This window comes from Stegostoma tigrinum, chromosome 3 (genome assembly GCF_030684315.1).
Source record: "Stegostoma tigrinum isolate sSteTig4 chromosome 3, sSteTig4.hap1, whole genome shotgun sequence".
Lineage (NCBI taxonomy): Eukaryota > Metazoa > Chordata > Chondrichthyes > Orectolobiformes > Stegostomatidae > Stegostoma > Stegostoma tigrinum.
The window spans coordinates 109,187,037-109,206,256 of NC_081356.1; the positions used below are offsets into that span (position 1 = coordinate 109,187,037).

The 19,220-nt window shown below is 42.1% G+C and overlaps 1 protein-coding gene across 1 annotated transcript in view; it reads left to right on the forward strand.

The window, feature by feature from the left end:
- The first annotated feature begins 1,982 nt into the window (after positions 1-1,982).
- Positions 1,983-19,220, forward strand: part of thbs4a (thrombospondin 4a) — a 135,116-nt gene continuing 117,878 nt past the window's right edge. The window contains exons 1-3 of the mRNA XM_048528285.2: positions 1,983-2,255; positions 12,517-12,723; positions 18,438-18,685. Of these exons, the coding sequence (XP_048384242.1) occupies positions 2,174-2,255; positions 12,517-12,723; positions 18,438-18,685 (537 nt within the window). The 5' untranslated portion in view covers positions 1,983-2,173. The remainder of the gene's footprint in view (positions 2,256-12,516; positions 12,724-18,437; positions 18,686-19,220) is intronic.

The window sequence follows — 19,220 nt, forward strand, 5'->3', positions numbered from 1 at the left end:
CAACAATCTTAGTCACAGGACATCACTGCATGTATTGCTCAAGATAATGTCATAGGCCCAACAATCTTCAGTTCCTCCATCAATTAATAACTATCCCTCTACCATAAAATCAGAGATGGGCATGTTCACTGCTGTTCAGCTTTATTCATAACTCTGCAGAACCTGAAGCAGTCCATGGCCAAATGCAATATGGTCCAGGCAACATTCAGGCTGAGCTCACGAGTGGCAAGTAACAATTATGCCAAGTAAGTGCCAGGCTATGGCCATATTCGACAAGAATTTAATCATCGTTAGGGCAGCACCGTGGCTCAGTGGTTAGCATAGCTGCCTCACAGTGACCGTGTGGAGTTTGCACATTCTCCGCTTTTCTGTGCGGGTTTCCTCCAGGTGAATAGAAACTTGTGTGCTGTGTATACAAGAATAGATCAGAGGCTGTGAATTCTGTAGAGGAATGCCTTTCCTGATTCCTCAAAGCTGGCCCAGGGAAAACTATCCACTTGTCTGGATGGGTGCAGCTCCAACAACACTCAAGTATCTCAGCATCGTCCGTGGCAAAGCAACCTGGCTTGATTGGCACCCGATCTAACATTTACTCCTTCCTCCACCGATGTTTGTGGCACTGGTTTGAAACAATTCTCAAAAGTGCCTTAGAAAACATCTCTCAAATCCACAATCTCTACCTGGCCAAAAGGATCCGGTTCAGGCCACACAACATCCTACTTGGAATTATATTGCCATTGCTGCCCTGTCACTGAACACTGATAAGATCTTTAACAGCTTGGTGGGCAGCTAAGAATGCAACTCATCAAGAGCAAGTACAGATGGGCTAGAAATGCTAGCCTAAGCAGCAACGCCCACATCTCATGAGTGAATTTTATAAAATTACCTCACTTTGCTGCATTAATAGCAGTTTAAACATTCAAGTTGTTACTGTTTCTCCCCCCTGATTTCCTCACTCATACTGACTCAATATGTACAAAACCATGATATCTTCAAACCTTACAACATAATTATTAATATCATTAATATTAATTTCTATTTAATTTCATTCTGCCCATGCAACCCCTTCTCTGCCACTGAAATCTTTAAAGATAGAAAAGACAGGTATCTGCACATACATTGCAGTTGGCCGTTAATTACTGCTCAATGCCAGCACTCTCATCTTCAGATTAAACATTTGTGGATTCAAGTCCTACTTCAGTGAAGAGCACAGAAATCTGACCTGATATTTCCACACAATACTGAAGGGTCACTACACTGTTGGATGTCTCACCTTTTGGATAAACCGTAACTTTCTCAGATGAACAAACAAGATCCCAGCAAAATGAAGAACAGTGAACTGAAGAATTTTCCGAAGTGCACTAGCCAACATTTATCACTCAACCAGCATCAATGAAATTGATTATTCTCTTGTAGTTTTGAGGAATTTGTTGTGAGCTAAATGGCTCCTTCCCTACATCGCAAAAGTGGCCATTCTTTACAAGTTTTAATTGCTGTAAAGGCACTACATACATGTCTGTTATTTCTTTTCATTTCGGTTTTTCATGAAGATGGAGGGGTGAAAGTAGGCTTCAGCAGGGCAATCTGGGGTGAAACGGTTTGTCTTGGTCAATGTTTCTTTAAGAAACGACTAAGGTGTGAACAGTTCAAGCAATCCAGCCAGGCAATGTATCAAATATCTCTCTTTAAATTCACTTTTCATCGCTTGCCTTGTGCAATTAAATTATCTGAATGAGATAAAGGTCAACTTTCCTGTAGTTCATTTGGTGTTTGCTTGGCCTTCCGTTCTACAGGGTGGTCAGCTCAAGACTTTAATGAATGACCATATTTTACAACTCACATCAGCCTGCAAAATTGAGGTAAGTTTCCGTTCATAAAGAACCATTATCCCAAGAGTGTAAGAGGCCAGGCAAATGCTCACACATATGGAGCAACTTTTTTTTTGTCGTCACACTTTCTCAGTGTGAGCCGAGCTGGTGAGGGAGTTAAAAAGGAATGTTAGGTCGGTCAGCTCTCCATCACAGCACAGCTGGCCAAGCGGGTAGCATGTCCCGCTGGCGTTCCTAACCGTCTCTCCAATCAGTTGTGTCCCCTTAAACCCTACACTGGTCGTATTCTAGCATTATACCACTTCCCAGCTTCTTGAAGTACTGGCTTTCAGGACCCTGAAGAGATGAAGTGGGGGAATGTGTTGCTGATTTTCCGACTCCTCCTGCAGGCAGTTCCAAGCTTTACCGCCGATTCGGAACCAGAAAGTGAGTATCTGAGGTAGATGAAAGACAGAGGATTAGATTTTTGACTTCGATTGCGAACGATCTCGCAGCACCTTATTGGAAGTCCTTACGCTCACTTCTCTAATTGCATCACTTGCAAAATTTCGACTACTCGTCGTCACCGACCCACACCAAAATAAATCCGGATTGAATTAGTAACCCAGAGAAAGTAACGTGATTTCAAGAGAAATGGTAGGGACTGTGAGATTAAAGTGCAGATCTTATCATTAAATCGTTAAATGGTACACTGTGATGGAGAATCTAGAGATAAGCAAACCAAACTTTAATTCTCGGCAAAATGGTGCAAAATTTTCAAATCAGTTCATTCTTTTAGATTTTTGATGTAACGAGGGAGAAGTTGTTACCAAATGGAATGTCTGTGGGACTGGGTTCCGTACATGACCTGCACCTATTCAAATTCAGTCAAATATTCCAGTGGGATATTTTGGCCACAGTTGGTAAAGTACAAAATTAGTATGTTTACGAACAGTAATCGTAGCCATCTGCTCCTGTCGTTAGATAGTCATCTGTTTAATGTTAGTCTGTTATATTTAATTACTTCAGATTGCTTTGGGAGGTGCTTTGCCATATAGCAATTCAGAAACCTCTGGGGCTCATAGTCCGCCAGATATACGCCCAGGTTCCAGTCAACTAACAGAGAGTTCAGTGCCAAGTAAGGAACACAATAAGAACATCTTTGTTTAAGTTCCCCTTTCGAAAATCAAAAGTACTTACTTCGGCAGATCTGAAATACTTTATAATGAGATTAGGCTCCATTCGTGCTGGAGATCAACATGTGACACAAGATTACAGTTTTCCCATCCAGCTACAATGGCTGGCGAAGGGGTTTCCACGCAAAATGACTTTACCGTTTAAATAATAAGCAAAGATGTTGTAACCAAATCAGAAAGAAAAAAATCCCGGAGTGTAATGTTAAACGCCCACAACAGCGGGGCATGTAATATTAATTATTTATGAAAGTATCTGTAAATGATAGTATTTGTTGTAATAGTGTTCTGGCACTATCTCTAATGTAGCATTTCTTTCATCATGTGGGTTAATTGTGAAGATTAGCGACGGGCTATGGATCATGCTTTACTGACAACTGTCGTTTCATCTTGAAGGAGGGTTGATAGTCTTTTTGAACGAGGAGCTCTGTTATTTGGAATCTGATGTCAGGCATTCCGAGCCCTATGTGAACCTCTTGATTATTAACTTCTATCAGTGAGATCCAATAGTTCAATTCGCATTCCACCGTGACCCCATCGGTTCCTCAGCTATTGTTTCTGTTGCGGTCACAACGTAACGAAAACATAAACGATTGTGTTTGAGAGGTCGTTCGAATGACAGAAATACAGTGCAAGATGAAAGTTATGGTTGGCTCTCCAAGAGGGTAAGGATTTAACGGAATAAGGAATCACCACTGTCCGTAGACGTGTTTTAGACGACCTCAAGTGTTCAATGGACAAATGTGGGTCTCCATCAGGGAATGCATTGGAATTGTCAGGTCCAGAAGTGAAGTAGTTCCAGGTGAAGGTTTCACTGCTAATGAGCCGAGGTATACAAGATAATGAGAGGCATAGATAGAGTTGATAGCCAGAGACTATTTCCCAGGGCAGAAATGGCTAGCACGAGGGGTCATAGTTTTAAGCTGGTTGGTGGAAAGTATCGAGGGGATGTCAGAGGCAGGTTCTTTACGCAGAGAGTTGTGAGAGCATGGAATGCGTTGCCAGCAGCAGTTGTGGAAGCAAGGTCATTGGGGTCATTTAAGAGACTGCTGGACATGTATATGGTCACAGAAATTTGAGGGTGCATACATGAGGATCAATGGTCGGCACAACATTGTGGGCTGAAGGGCCTGTTCTGTGCTGTACTGTTCTATGTTCTATGTTCTATCATAGAATCCCTACAGGGTGGAAACAGGTCCTTCGGCCCTACACGTCCACACCGGCCCCCAGAACATCTCACCCAGACCCAACCCCTTAATCCCACCTAATCTACACATTCCTGAACACTAGGGGCAATTTAGCACGGCCAATCCACCTCGCCTGCGCATTTTAGGACTGGTCTGAAATACAGCGGAAGTACAAAGTTTTACATTGGATAAGTTTAATTTGTGGGTGACTAGATTAACACTTATTGCCTGCCTTGAGAAAAGCCGAAAGAACTGCGGATGCCGTAAATCAGGAACATAAACAGAAGTTGCTGGAAAAGCTCAGCAGTTTTGGCAGCATCTGTGAAGAAACAAATAGAGTTTCAGGTTCTGAAGAAGGGTCACTGGACCCGGAACGTTAATTCTAATGTTTTCTTCACAGATGCTGCCAGACCTGCTGAGCTTTTCCAGCAACTTTGTGTTTGTTGCCTATCTTGAGAATGGCCTTAAGAAGGTGGTGATGTCCATGTGGTGCGGGTATACCCATGATGCTGTTTGTAAAACTCCAGCACAATTTAACGTATCTACAGTGAAGATACTGCAGTGCAGTTCCAAATTAGGTTGATATCTGGTTTGCTTAGACTCTTGTGGTTTGGGTGGAGCAGTGGCAGGTAGGGGCATGATAGTGTACAACTTGCTGGTGATGTTCCAATTCACTTGTTGCCTTGCAGTGCTAAGTGCGGTATTGGAGGGACAACTACTTAAAGAGCAATACAGGAACATACAGAGTTGCTCTGAACACTGAAAAGGTACAGACTAAAGGGCCACAGCCAAAATACATGACAGCTCCAAATGTTCCTCTCCTGGCACATGTTGAAATGAAAGACAATATTAACCAGAACTGGCACAATAACAAAAGTAACAGGTTGTTACATGCCACAACAGCTATAAGAAGCTACACTTCTATCACTGGTAGTGAGAGACTGTGTTGAAAATGTATCCCATACTAAACATCCCTGAAGAACAGGAAAAGAAACTGACTGCAGAAATTTTGCAAGCCTTGGGAGCATGCTTTGAAGCACAAGGGAGTGTCATGTATGAATGATCTGAGCTCAATATCAGGGCCAAGAGTGAAAAGAGTCTATTGATCAATATGTGCCTACATTAAAACAACTCACAGAATCCTGTGAATTTGTGCAACTAAAAGATGATAGAATTAAAAACTGTATTTTCTTAGGTATAAGAAATTTTATGATGACAGCACAGCTGTTAAGAGCAGATAATCTGACTCTTGAAGAAGTTAAAATATGTTCAGAAGCTCTGAGGAAGTAAATCAAGGAGGTCGTGCTAAAACTATGCAAGGCACTACCTAGATTGCAGCGAAAATACTGTGAACAGTTTTAGCTCCATTGTCTAAAGAAAGATATTCTGGCATTGGAGGCAGTCCATGTAAGGTCCTCTCGGTTGATCCTGGCTCACATTGGATGTTGTTGAGTAGGTTGGGACTGTACTCATGGGAGAGAGACCTGATGGAAAAATATAAGTTACTTATGATCTTGGTACAGTAAACGTGAAGAGGTTGTTTCCCCTTATGGCAGAGTCTAGGATTAAAGGGCATCATCTAAGAATAAGGACTCTCCCACTTATGACATAGAAATGAGGAGGATTTTTTATCTCTCAGTGGGTGGTAGATTAGTGGAAATCATGACTGCAGAGGGCTCTTGAACTGAGATCGTTAAGTATATTCAAGGCTGTCACAGACAGATTTCTAATCAGTAGGGGAATGAAGGATTATGGGGGAAAAGGCAGGAAAGTGGAGTTGAGATTTATCAAATCAGCCATGATCTCACTGAGTGACAGAGCATTCTTGATGGCAGAATGACCTACTTCTGCTCCTGCAACATGGCTTTATGGCTTTACAGCACACATACATGGGCAAACAAGTCCACACCGTGGAGAAGCAACTCTGATTTGTGTACTACTTCAATAAATTGCTCAGTCTGTCCACTATGTTGTTGAGAAAAAGCAACATGTAGTCACAGAAAGGCCAACAGAAAGATCAAAGATGAAGGAAATTGTGTAGGCATTGTGGAGGTCCTTGCATGAAACAAAGGAAGCATGCAGAGCATAAAGTGTTTTAACTGTAAGAAGTTCAATATGTCCCTTGCAAGTATATAGCCAGGAAGAAGACAGAAAAACTCCTGCAGCTTTAACCTAAGAGATTATTATAGCTGCAGTGATGTTGGATGATTATTGTAACAAATGCAGCAACTATAGAAATGTTGGGTAAAGATATGGATAACTTGATTTTAGAGTGGGTTGGTAACATCACATCTAACAGAGGCACATGGTTTGTAAGTATTACAGAAAGGGAGTATCAAATGAATAAAAAATGCCAGAGAGACCTTGGAACTTTCTGTGACGTAATGAGCTCACAAGTCTCTGTAAAATAACACTAAATAGTGATCCACAAATAAAGCCTTCAGTTACATGGTTGAGGCTCTGTGATGGAATGATTGTAACCCAACGTGGACAACTTACTATGAGAGGCCAAGGTTGTGTCAAGAATTCCAGACATTTGATATAAAATTACAGCTTCAAACTCAACAGAAACAAGTCAAAACCTTAAACCTGCTAAAAGAGATTTACAGTGTTCTGCACCCCATGCTGACTGACAAGCAGTGAGAAACAAAGGGCCCCGCTGCGTGAGTACATAGGAAACTGGATGCCATTATCAAAATCTGAAGAGATTATCTTGCAGGATACACAAACTAACTGAAGGAAAGAGATGTCTAAGGTAACAGCAGAAATCAGCAGTCAACTGAGACAATCTTGGAATAGAATCAAAGAGCACATCATTTCAAACAGCAGACGATGGACAAAAAGTTGACAACCTGCAATTGGTCATGTAAATAAAGAAACTGATAAATGAGGGACTAAGTAAAATAACAAAGTTTGTTAATGATTGATAACTGATGTTCATGCATGCCTACCTTGGGTAACTGAAAGCACAAATGCTGCTGCAAAAAAATTAATGTTTTAGTTGTTGTGAGAAGGGGGATATTTGGATTGAAATGCAACCTCATGCAAATGATCTCTGTAGCTTTCTGTTGTCATGTGATTCCTACCATGAACTGCACTCTATAGACATCCATCTTCCAGTTAATTAAAGAGAATTGAATGCTTCATTGACTGCATAGCTGTGAGGATCAAGTCTCAGAGAAATATTGGGAATGATACTCATTAAAAAACTAAGGAGTAACATGTTCAGTATAAAAGATTGGTTGATCATAATCCCAGTTGATAAATTGCATAAAAAGTATTTGTAAATTTGTAAAATCTCAGAGTGATAAAGAATGTTAACATCCTGTAAACTTACAGAGATTACAAACCAGATTCTTGCTGGTCAGAGATAATGGGAACTGCAGATGCTGGAGAATCCAAGATAACAAAGTGTGGAGATGGATGATCACAGCAGGCCAAGCAGCATCTTAGGAGCACAAAAGCTGACATTTCGGGATGAAGGATCTAGGCCCAAGACGTCAGCTTTTGTGCTCCTAAGATGCTGCTTGGCTTGCTGTGTTCATCCAGCTCCACACTTTGTTATTTCTTGCTGGTCAGAAAGCTTTCTCATCTAGTCTCAGCATTGTGCTAAAGATTTAAATTGATGCCTGACTCTTAATTTATTCATTGGACATAGGCATCACCAGCAAGGTCAGAATCATTGATCCATTAGCAATTGTATTTGTGAAAGTGGTGGTCAGCAGTCGCCTTGAACCATTCAGTTATGTGATTTAGATGTACCCACAATGAGTTTGAGGATATTGATTCTGTGACAGTGAAGGAACATGGTCATTGTTGGAGATGATTATTGCTTGACCCTTATGCATCATGAATGTTACTTGCCACTTATCAAGTGTGTTATAAAATATATTGGTTCTGAAAAGATGAATATTCATGTTTCCTTTGCTCCACCCATTTGACTAACTGCACATAGTTTGATGGTGGAGACAGGAATTTTCCACTTGCTTTTGGAGGGAGCAGATGTGTCTGCACCAGTTCCCTAAGGTCCTAGTAATTATGCCTGACTAAGTGTAGTTTTGCTTTTTGCCATAAAGTTACAAACCCTCTTATCCAAGGACAGTACCTCTTCTGTAAATACTCTATAGTGGCCATCTCTAGATGACAAAGCCAAAGGAGGTTTGGTGGCAGTGAACTAGCTTAAAAAAAATTCTAACCCAGCACTATACACTGGCAGAAGTGTCAAATACCACAAGCTGTGGTCTTCTAGAAAAAAATACTTCAAACCAAGCAGGGATGTTGCCCAGGTGTTGCTGTAAGCAAGCAAGCACAGATTGTTTCCTTATTTGGAAAATTCAGCAAATATCATCCCTTTTGACCTACAGACAACCTATAGGTCATTGTAAAAGCCCCCAAAGATGAATGCAGCAAGGACACAGCTCAAGAGTTGCAGCAGTGTGCTAAAGCTGAGATGATGGACTTCCAACAACCATACTATCTTTCTTTGTGCTCGGTATGACTCCAGTCAGCAGGGGTTGAACCATATTCCTTAAATCTTATTTGGACTTCCTGATGCCATATCAGTGACATTCTGCTTTGTTGCTAAGAACTAACTCATTACTGGAATTCTTTTTTTTTGCCCATTTTAGAAATAAGGCTGTAATGAGGTCGAGAGCTGAATGGCTCAATCACAACCCAAATTAAGCAGCAGTGAGGATATTGCTCAGTAAGTTTTACTTGATAGAACTATTGCTAAAGATTGAAAGTAAATGGACCAGACAGGTCACATTTAGGCAATTTTACATGTGTTTTGGTCTTACTGAAAGGAGCTTACTAGGACTGCTAATAGTTTTGGTACACAGCTGGGATATTTGGACCCCTAGCCTTAGTTACGTCAAGCACCAGTCCTCGGTAGCAAGTGGAATTAATCAACTTGACTGAAGACTGACATCTGTGTTGTTCTGAGCTAAACAGTTGGCCAAGATGGATTATTCACTTGGCTAAAGATGGTTGCAAACACTTCAGCCGTGTCTTTTACACGGGTGTTCTGGGCTGTCTATTCATTCAGAATGGAAATGGACATGGATCCTCCTATTAGGCATTATTTAAGGTATGATAATCCACTGCTGGTGACAATTCGATGTGGAAGAACTGCAAAGTTTTGATCTAATCAGTTGGTTGTGGGAGTGCTTAGCTCTCACGTTGGTAAAGCACGTTTGTTGGCTGTGATAGGGCATCGTCTAGTCAGTACTTCTAGTTGTTTATTTTGACAGGAAAAATGAAAAAGTCCAGTATCACTGGGGTAGCCCAAGGTGCAGAGGCAATTAGATAGCCTTGTGCATGAATCACAAGAGTTTGCAAGCAGATACAGCACATAGTCAAGAAAACTAATTGGAGGAATTGAATATAAAGGCAAGGACACTATCCTTCAGTGATAATGGGAACTGCAGATGCTGGAGAATCCAAGATAATGAAATGTGAGGCTGGATGAACACAGCAGGCCCAGCAGCATCTCAGGAGCACAAAAGCTGACGTTTCGGGCTTAGACCCTTCATCAGAGAGGGGGATGGGGTGAGGGTTCTGGAATAAATAGGGAGAGAGGGGGAGGCGGACCGAAGATGGAGAGAAAAGAAGATATGTGGAGAGGAGAGTATAGGTGGGGAGGTAAGGAGGGGATAGGTCAGTCCAGGGAAGACGGACAGGTCAAGGAGATGGGATGAGGTTAGTAGGTAGGAGATGGAGGTGCGGCTTGGGGTGGGAGGAAGGGATGGGTGAGAGGAAGAACAGGTTAGGGAGGCAAAGTCAGGTTGGACTGGTTTTGGGATGCAGTGGGTGGAGGGGAAGAGCTGGGCTGGTTGTGTGGTGCAGTGGGGGGAGGGGACAAACTGGGCTGGTTTTGGGATGCATTGGGGGAAGGGGAGATTTTGAAGCTGGTGAAGTCCACATTGATACCATTGGGCTGCAGGGTTCCCAGGCGGAATATGAGTTGCTGTTCCTGCAACCTTCGGGTGGCATCATTGTAGCACTGCAGGAGGCCCATGATGGACATGCCATCTAAAGAATGGGAGGGGGAGTGGAAATGGTTTGTGACTGGGAAGTGCAGTTGTTTATTGCGAACACCCCAAGCCGCACCTCCATCTCCTACCTACTAACCTCATCCCACCTCCTTGACCTGTCCGTCTTCCCTGGGCTGACCTATCCCCTCCCTACCTCCCCACCTATACTCTCCTCTCCACCTATCTTCTGTTCTCTCCATCTTCGTCCGCCACCCCCCTCTCCCTATTTATTCCAGAACCCTCACCCCATCCCCCTCTCTGATGAAGGGTCTAGGCCCGAAACGTCAGCTTTTGGGCTCCTGAGATGCTGCTGGGCCTGCTGTGTTCATCCAGCCTCACATTTCATTATCTTGGACACTATCCTTCAGATATACAGAGCAGTGGTGAGACCTCATTTCAAATAATGTGAGCAACTTTGGTCTCCTTATTCTGAGAAAGATGCAGTTGAGGCTGATCAGAGGAGATTTGCTTGATTAATACCTGGAATGAGCAGGTTGTCTTATGAAAAAAGTTTGTACAAGCTGGGTTTGTTTGCTCTGGAGTTTAGAATAGTGAGAGGTGACTTGATTGAAGTGTATAAGATCCAGATAGTCGTAAGAGGGTAGGCGTGGAAAGGATGTTTCTTCTTGTGAGTCAGTCCAGGACTAGGGACACTCTTTTAAAGTTAAAGGTCACCCTTTTCCTGGTTACAGACTTTGAACTTCAGTGTTTGGGACTGCTGATAGCCCAGGGCACCTCATCCTCTCACAAGTCCATGTGTAAATGTAGCAGAGCAGTGGAACGACAAAAAAACAATTTAACTGGGGCCTATGAATGACAAAGTTAAATCAAACTTAACGCTTGAAGGTAACAACTGGAGGATTGTTTTAGCTCTGAGTGAATGCATAGTCTGCCTGAATTCCCATCAGGAAAGTATAGTAGAAAAAGAGAACAACAATAGAAGTTGCTGGAAAAGCTCAGTAGGTCTGGCAGCGTCTGTGAAGAAAAACAGAGTTAACACTTTGTGTCCGGTGATGCTTCCTCAGAACTGTAGAAGAAGAGCATCGGGCTGGACATAATGTGCCCTGTGCCATGCAGGTTTTGGTGGTCCAGGCACTTAACATAGGGCATTTGTCCAGATCACCACCTTCCCTCTCATTTCCAAGCTCACCCTCATAATGCAGTCGGTGGGAGGGTGGGGATGATGATGGTCGGGGCGGAGAGCAGATGTGCTCTCCAAATCCTACCCGCCAACATTTCAAATCCAACCCCCCCCCATCCCACTCCATCACCACCCTCCTCCCCCTCAACCAACCCACCCACCTCCACCAATCCCTGGCCAAACCCACCATGCCCAATCATCCTGACACACCTCACGATGGGGATCAACTGGTCCTTATTTGTCCCCCTTTCCCACAATCCTAACAGAGACCATGGTTGAGTTCTTGGTGATGTCAGTATTGCCAGTCAACTAGATTAGTCAATAGCTCTAGAGAATAGAAATTCTTCCCATGCAGGGGAGCAAATCCTGCTGTCTGCATATGCAACCTGCCCACTCTGGGATATGACTGGGAGCTGGGTGTATTTTCAGCCAATCAGCAGAAAACCAATTTAAGAAATTTCACTTGGCCCTTCAATGTGGTGCACTTGCATGAACTGGAGGATATGTATATATTACCCAACAAGGTCCAGGTCTTTGCATTCAGAAAGGACATGTACACAAATTGTACCTGTTTCAACTCAACAAAACAGTTGACAGCCTTTCTGCAGTTCATTTCTTAAGTTATTGTTTGATTAATCAGAATCAACCTGTTTGAGTCATATTTATGCAAAGCTTGACAGTTAACTATCAATACTTTGACCAGTTAGAGTCCACTCACTAAATAATCAGTGCTGTCTCCCTCTTCTCAGTATAAAAGGGTTGCTTTCTCTTTTCATTCATATTCCTTGCAAATTGTCCTCATGAATGCAAGACAAAATGCTTTGATAAAATGTCCTTTTAGCAATAGCCAAGAGCTGTACTACCAAATATGTATATATAATCCCTGTTATTGTGAGATGAATGAACATTATAGCTAGATTGGTTTTTACCATTACAACTTCTGTGTATTTCTAATAATTGTACAACCCTGATTTAAGATTTACTGCATTTGGTTAGAAACTGAGAAACCTAGTTGTCTGAGTGACAGAGAAAAGTTTTTAAAGTTATTTCTACTTGTTATGTCATTTTTCTGTTTGGCCTAGTGCCACTGTTCAAACAGTAGTTTGGAACATTCTGTGCTTAATGAGCTTTTTCTTTTAAATTATTCTCCAGTTCTTGACCTTCTTTCTCTGTCAGAGCACAGAGGTTACGTAGATCTGCTACAACAAGCTCTGACTGATCCCCCAGCAGTGAACGAATTCTATATCCTGGCAACGTTTAAACTGCAACCAAAGACACTTGCTGCCATTTTTGGACTTTATTCCACCAAAAGCAACATTAAATACTTTGAATTTTCCGTGTTGGGTCGACTGAATAAGGGTAAGAAGGCATGTTTTAATCATTTTCAAAAATTCATTTCCAGGGTGCAAACTTCGCAAGCAATACTGGCATTTACTTCCCATTTCTAGTTGTTCTTTAGTTGTGGGGGGTCTTATGAACCATTCAGTATCAGTTGGTAGGAATCTCACCTCTGGTTCAGAAAGTTGTGGGTTCAAGTTCCGCATCTGGATTTGAGCTCGAGTGTAGTACTAGGAGTCTTTTAGGTGAAAGGTTAAGCAGAGACCCCGCCCACTCCTTCCACGCTATAACTGACTACACTTCAAAAGGGTATAATTCTGGGATCTCCTGTGGTTGTGAAAGATACAAGTAATACGTGAATGCCTTTCAAATTTTTTCACATGGCCGAGTGGTCCTACAATGCTATGAGGAAGAGAGTTCTAGGATTTTGGCTGAACAACGAAAAAACAGAAGTATTATTCCGAGTCAGAATGGTGTTTGAACTGGAGGGAACCTTGAAGGTGAAGCTGTTTCCATGCACCTATTGCCCATGTTCCCCCAGAAGGGGAATTTCTGGGTTTTAGATACACTGCTGAAGAAGTGAGTCATTGCCGTATACCCTGTCAAGCTTAGTCAAACTCTCACCTCATTGAGAAAATTCTGTCCTCTGCAGACATTTAATAGAAAGCTGTAAAGAAGTTCGGAGTCTTGATGATGTATGGCCACTGATCCTGAATTCAAATACAACACCAGGATTAGATATAAAGAGAATCTGCTTCATAAAAGCAGGGTGGTTACATTGTAAATGCACCTGTGGAAATGTCCCTGTCCTGCATCCCTTGGTTCAATATAACCAAGATTCAAAACACCCCATATTTTGATGTTAAGAGAATCTCTAGATTTGTGTTTTTCTGCCCCAGTAAAGAAGGAGGCACTGCTGGTTCCGATTCTGAGGAAATGAAGCAGGTCAAGTGGCATTGTGGAACATTTAGGAGACAATGATCATAACACCATTAGATTAGTTAGCTATGAAATGTGATAAGATACAATCCAAAGTCAAAATAATTAAACATGAGGACAGGTAAATTGAAATGAAAGATTGGCTGACAAAGCAATATTGGAAAAAGGGGATGTCTTCAAAGGAGAGGTCATTTGAGTAAAGTTAGGATATGATGAGAAAATCCCATGACAATTTCCACGATAAGAAAAAGTGAAACAAATAAATCCCAAGCACTCCAGATAATGACAGTGATAGAAAGCTAAGATGAGGAATACGGCAGATGTCGGGGTGGTTACAGCAATTGAGATCAAGACTAAAAACAGAACATTGAGAATGGACATGGAAGAAAGAATTATGGAAACATCGTGAGCATGAGAAAAGACAGGCAGCTGACATATTAAGGACCCCATTAGCCTTCTAAAGGCATATAATATTTAAAATGGTAGGAAAATGAGAATTTGGACTGACTGAGAGTCAAAAGGAAGATATAGGCATAGAGACAGGAGCAATGCTGAGATACTAAATGAATACCGGCAACTGTCTTTATGAAGAAAAATACTACTGCTTAAGCCATCGTGGAAGAGAAGGTAGTTAAGATACTGAATGGGCTAAAGGTTGATTTTCTATGTGGCTCTATAAACAGGTTGTACTGGATAAGTTGGCTGGGCTTAAAGTTGACTTATTTTCCAGAGTTCAGAAGAATAATGGTATTCCCATTAAAATACTGAACATTATTAGGCTGAATTTTACATCTCTCCCTCAAGTGTGCTTTGAGCAAGGGTTAATATACAAAACAGTGTGGTGGCCTAACCATTGCTTTCCCACCTCCCCCCCCCCCCCCCCCCGCCACTTTGGCTGTTGTGCAAAATACCCGCCCTCCATCCCCTGCCCCATCAGGCACTCCTCTTCCTAATATGATGGAATCAGATTGGCTGACAGCTCCGGGGGTAGGGTGTCATGTCTGTCTGGCAGAATTCCTCTTCATCTGTCAGCTGCGCACCAACTTTCCTTCTGGGGGAGGGCCGTTTAGGGATGAGGGTTAGGGATATGATCCCAATTATCCTTCACATGTAAAATTATGTTTGTTTGTTGCTGTGGATGAGAATTTAGGCAAGCCGGTGGAATGGATGGCCAAGTTGACTGCTGAAATCTAAGTCAGAGAAGAATGAAGGCATTCATTTTTTTTGTAGGGAACATAATGAGCAATAAATTTCACACAAAGAGTACAATTCTAAAGGGACAACCAAAGCGAAGGGACTTGGAGGCATATGGACATACATCATTGAAGGTAGAAGATGAGTTGAGAAAGTATTCATAAAGGATATGGGATCCTGGGTTTTGTCAAAGGCAGCATAAAGTACAAAAGTGAGGAAGTAGTGATGAATTTGTATAAAATCCCAGTTGAGCCACAACTAGAATATTACATATTGTTCTGAATACCACTCTGCAGAAAGGGTGAGAAGGCATTAGATAGTGTGCAGAAAGGTTCATAAGAATAGTTTCAAAGGTGAGCAACTTCAGTTACATGAACGGAATGGAGAAACTAAGCTGTTTCACTGAGGGAAAAAAAAGATTTGGTAGAAGACTTTAAAATTATGAAAGGTCTGAACAGAGTAGAGAAGGAGAAATTATTAGCTACCATTGGTGAAAAGGTCAATACCAGAGGGCATTGACTTAAGGTGATGAGTAAGAGAAGGAACTGTGGTGTGAGGGGAAGTGTTTTTAGTGTCTGATGTATTCTGATTCTGATCAGAGGGAGGAAGATTCAAAAGAAAGTTGGATAATTATCAGAAGTGAAAATATTTCTAGGATGGTGGAGAAAAGGTAGTGGAGAAGGACTATCTGAGCTACTCTTTCAGAGTGCTCGTACAGGCCTAATTGGCCTCCTTCTCTTCAGTGACTGAGTTTATGTTCAGTCACTGACCATAAATATCTGCTGGCCTACCAAGACTGCTTCCTTACGCCTCCTTAAATTGCATCTTTCCAGTGCTGCCTCAGCTCATTTATTGCTGAACCCTTCTTGCCTTTGTCACCTCTTGACATGGCTGTTTCAATGGTTTTTGTGATCAATTTCCCCTTTTCAACTAACACAAATTTGAGCTTATTCAAAATTCTGCTGCCCCTATCCCAACTTGAACCAAAGTTTGTTCACCAACCACGGCAGTACACGTTAATCTACATCAGCTTCCAGTCCCACAATTCCTCAAACATAAAATTCTTATCCTTGATTATGAATCCTTCCTTGACTATGCCACAGGCCATCTCCTAGCTCCTCAAAACCCTTTAAAATCTCTTGTTCTCCTCCGATTCTGGTCTCTTACAAATCCCCAATTATAACCACTCACCAGCAGTGAACGTGCCTTTTGTTATATAGGTACTAAGCTCTAGAAATCCCTCAGTAAACTCCCTGCCTCTCTACCTTCCTTTCCTTCTTTAAAATGCTGCCTAAAACTGACTACTTTAATCATCTGTGCTAATATTGCTTATGTGGCTTGGTGTCAAATTGTGTTAAAACATCCTTCAGAGAAAGAATAGCTAATACTTTAAAGGAGCTATGTAAGAGCAAATGGTTGTAGTTGAGGCGATTCATCAATGCCAAGAAATGATCTAATTGTAATTGCAGCCTGAATTCCATGTTGGAATCTGACAGCACACTGAAGTGGAATAATGTCCCCGGGAGAGGGAGTCTCATCTTGCTTCACTTCCAAGCCATTTTGAGCTTTAACATTTTAGAAGGTGAACATTGATGTGATACTGTATTACACTGACACTAATCTTATAGTACAAATGCATCATGTTAGCACTTAGAGCATTTAGCCACGATTCAGGTCACCATTTGCATCAATCTTGTGTACGAGATTATATCTTGTAATGAGGTGGATAAGCTGCACTCGCACATTGCTAAACATATCCACAAAGCTCTGATAAAGCTAGAAAACAGTTTAAAATACAGCAGGCTACCTCAAACAAACACAGAGAATGCTGGAGAAACTCTGCAAGTCTGGCAGCATGTGTGGAGAGAGAGACAGAGTTAGTATTTCGAGCCTGGTATGACTCATCTTCAAACCACCTGAGCCCTTTAAAATCTCTAGGTGATCTTAGTACTAACTCTTTAGACAAGGTGAACAAAGAAAAGCTGTTCACATTGGCTGATAGCGTAAGGATTTGAGAACACAGATTTCAGGTTTTGGCTGGGGGATGCAGGGTGGATGTGAGGAAGTGAAGTATTTACCCAGCGAGTGCTCACGAACTGGAACACACTGCCTTGCAGTGACCAAAGCCAAGTCAATGAATGTTTTCATAATGAAATTAAATGGGCACTTGAGGGGAATAAACTTGCAGGGGTACAGGGGTACAGCAGGCTATTGCCTTGTTCTCCAGAGAGCCAGAATGGCCTCCTTCTGGGCTACAATGACTTCATGACCCTTTCAGGAATATTAATACCATAAACATTTGAGCCTGTATTTTCCAGAGACCTCTTCTTAACTTCCTCCAGGATGTTCATTCATTTGTGAACAAAACCATTGCTAAATAGATTTGTGTTGGGGTCCATTACATTGACAAAGTGCTTTGACAATAGTTTGGCTCCAGAATAGCTATGCCTTAAACTTAAACTTAAACTTAACTGAAGCCTCCCTCCTGATGATAATATTTTCCATTAAATCTTCATCCACTTTCAAGTTTTGACACTGTGGTTCTTTTTGAATTACACTTTAATATTTCTCCATGATACCAATACCTTTTATTTCAGGCACCTGACCTTTCCCACCCCTCTAACATCTCCTTAACATTTCTTCAATCACTCCAATCTCCATCCTGGGTTTTATTTTCTGTAAGCTATCCTTCCTCTTTCCCCCTTTACCCTCTGTAGTGAGAGAGCCCCTACCCATATCAATCGTCATCAGAATTAACCTTCCCAGTTATCCACTAATTTCACACCATCCCTCAACCTTTCCCTTCACACACACTCTTGCCTCCATACTCATGACAATACACTCAGCCTTGCCATGTGACATTGTTTCCCTACTCTCTTCATCTTCCCTCCAAACACTTTTTCAGTTCCACCGTTACCCACATCCCTTTCTGCACTTCCAACGCTATTTCCATCTGTATCTGGCACTGGAAAAGATCTACCATTCCCAGTGGGCCAGTATTTGGCCAATCACTCACCATAATACTGACAATTTCCTCAATGATTCCTTAACCCACCACCTTTGATGGAAGGTCCCGAAGTAAAGTCATTACTTTCTTTGATCCTACTTATTTAGTCTAGCATGACCTCAGTCTTTTTTCATCTTTGAAGCCAGTAGATGAGACTTGAGTGTAGATGGTGGGTAATTAGTTGAGCCACCCATCACTATTTTTACGTAGATCCCATCAAGAGCCATTGGGTCTCAGCTTCAGCTATCCACTTCTGCAAGATTATCTTGGAGAGCAGTGCTACCCTCTGGCTTGTATTTTCTGGTTGCAGACATGTCCTTTCGTCCTTCTCGCCTGTGTCTTTTTCCAAATGCACCTCCAACAACAGCTGCTATAATTGATTTTTAATGGAGTTTTCAATTACCTCATAAATTCAGCTCCTTGTTATAAAGTTTGGGACATCTGTTATTTGATGCCGTGGTGAACTGTAGATTTATTATGAATTCTGAAACTTGTTTTGTAGGTGTTGAGTATAAGTGGGGATTGAAGGTATCATCCACCTGCTTGTATCAGGATACAGGGATGGCCTCACTCGCTTCTGTGTTTTTGTTTACAGCCAGCCTTCGCTATGTGAAAAGTGATGGGAAGCCCCAGGTGACCACGTTTCACAATGTCCAGCTGGCAGATGGAAAGCGCCATGCTGTCCTCCTCAGACTGAAGGGCCTGCAGCATGGGCCAACTACAGCTGAACTCTATGTTGACTGTAAACAAGCAGGCGTTGCCCATAATTTGCCAGCCTTGTTCACTAAAATGCCACAGACTGCAGACTCTGTTGAAATCCGAACTGCCCAGAGAAGAGCACAGGTATGCCTAGAATAATCAAATGTTCAATTGTAAGTTATGCTATTCATTTCCATGGAATGGGGGAGAAGTGGAAGTGCAAACCAATGGTACTTTTCTAAATGTTAAGTGAGAATTCTATTCAAATTGATTTTTTTTTAATTGAGAAAGCAATGGGTTGATGACTAATTATCAAAAAACAAAGAAAGTAGTTCCCTTAATTTCTTCTCAGTTCCTGAGGAATCCACCTCACACCTCACAGCGCGAACAGGCAGAAAGGTCAAAAGCTTGACCTGTCCGTCTTCCCTGGACTGACCTATCCCCTCCCTACCTCCCCACCTACACCCTCTCCACCTATCTTCTTTACTCTCCATCTTCGGTCCGCCTCCCCCTCTCTCCCTATTTATTCCAGTTCCCTCCCCCCATCCCCCTCTCTGATGAAGGGTCTAGGCCCGAAACGTCAGCTTTTGTGCTCCTGAGATGCTGCTTGGCCTGCTGTGTTCATCCAGCCTCACATTTTATTATCTTAGAAAGGTCAAAGGGTTTTTTTTTCAAGAGC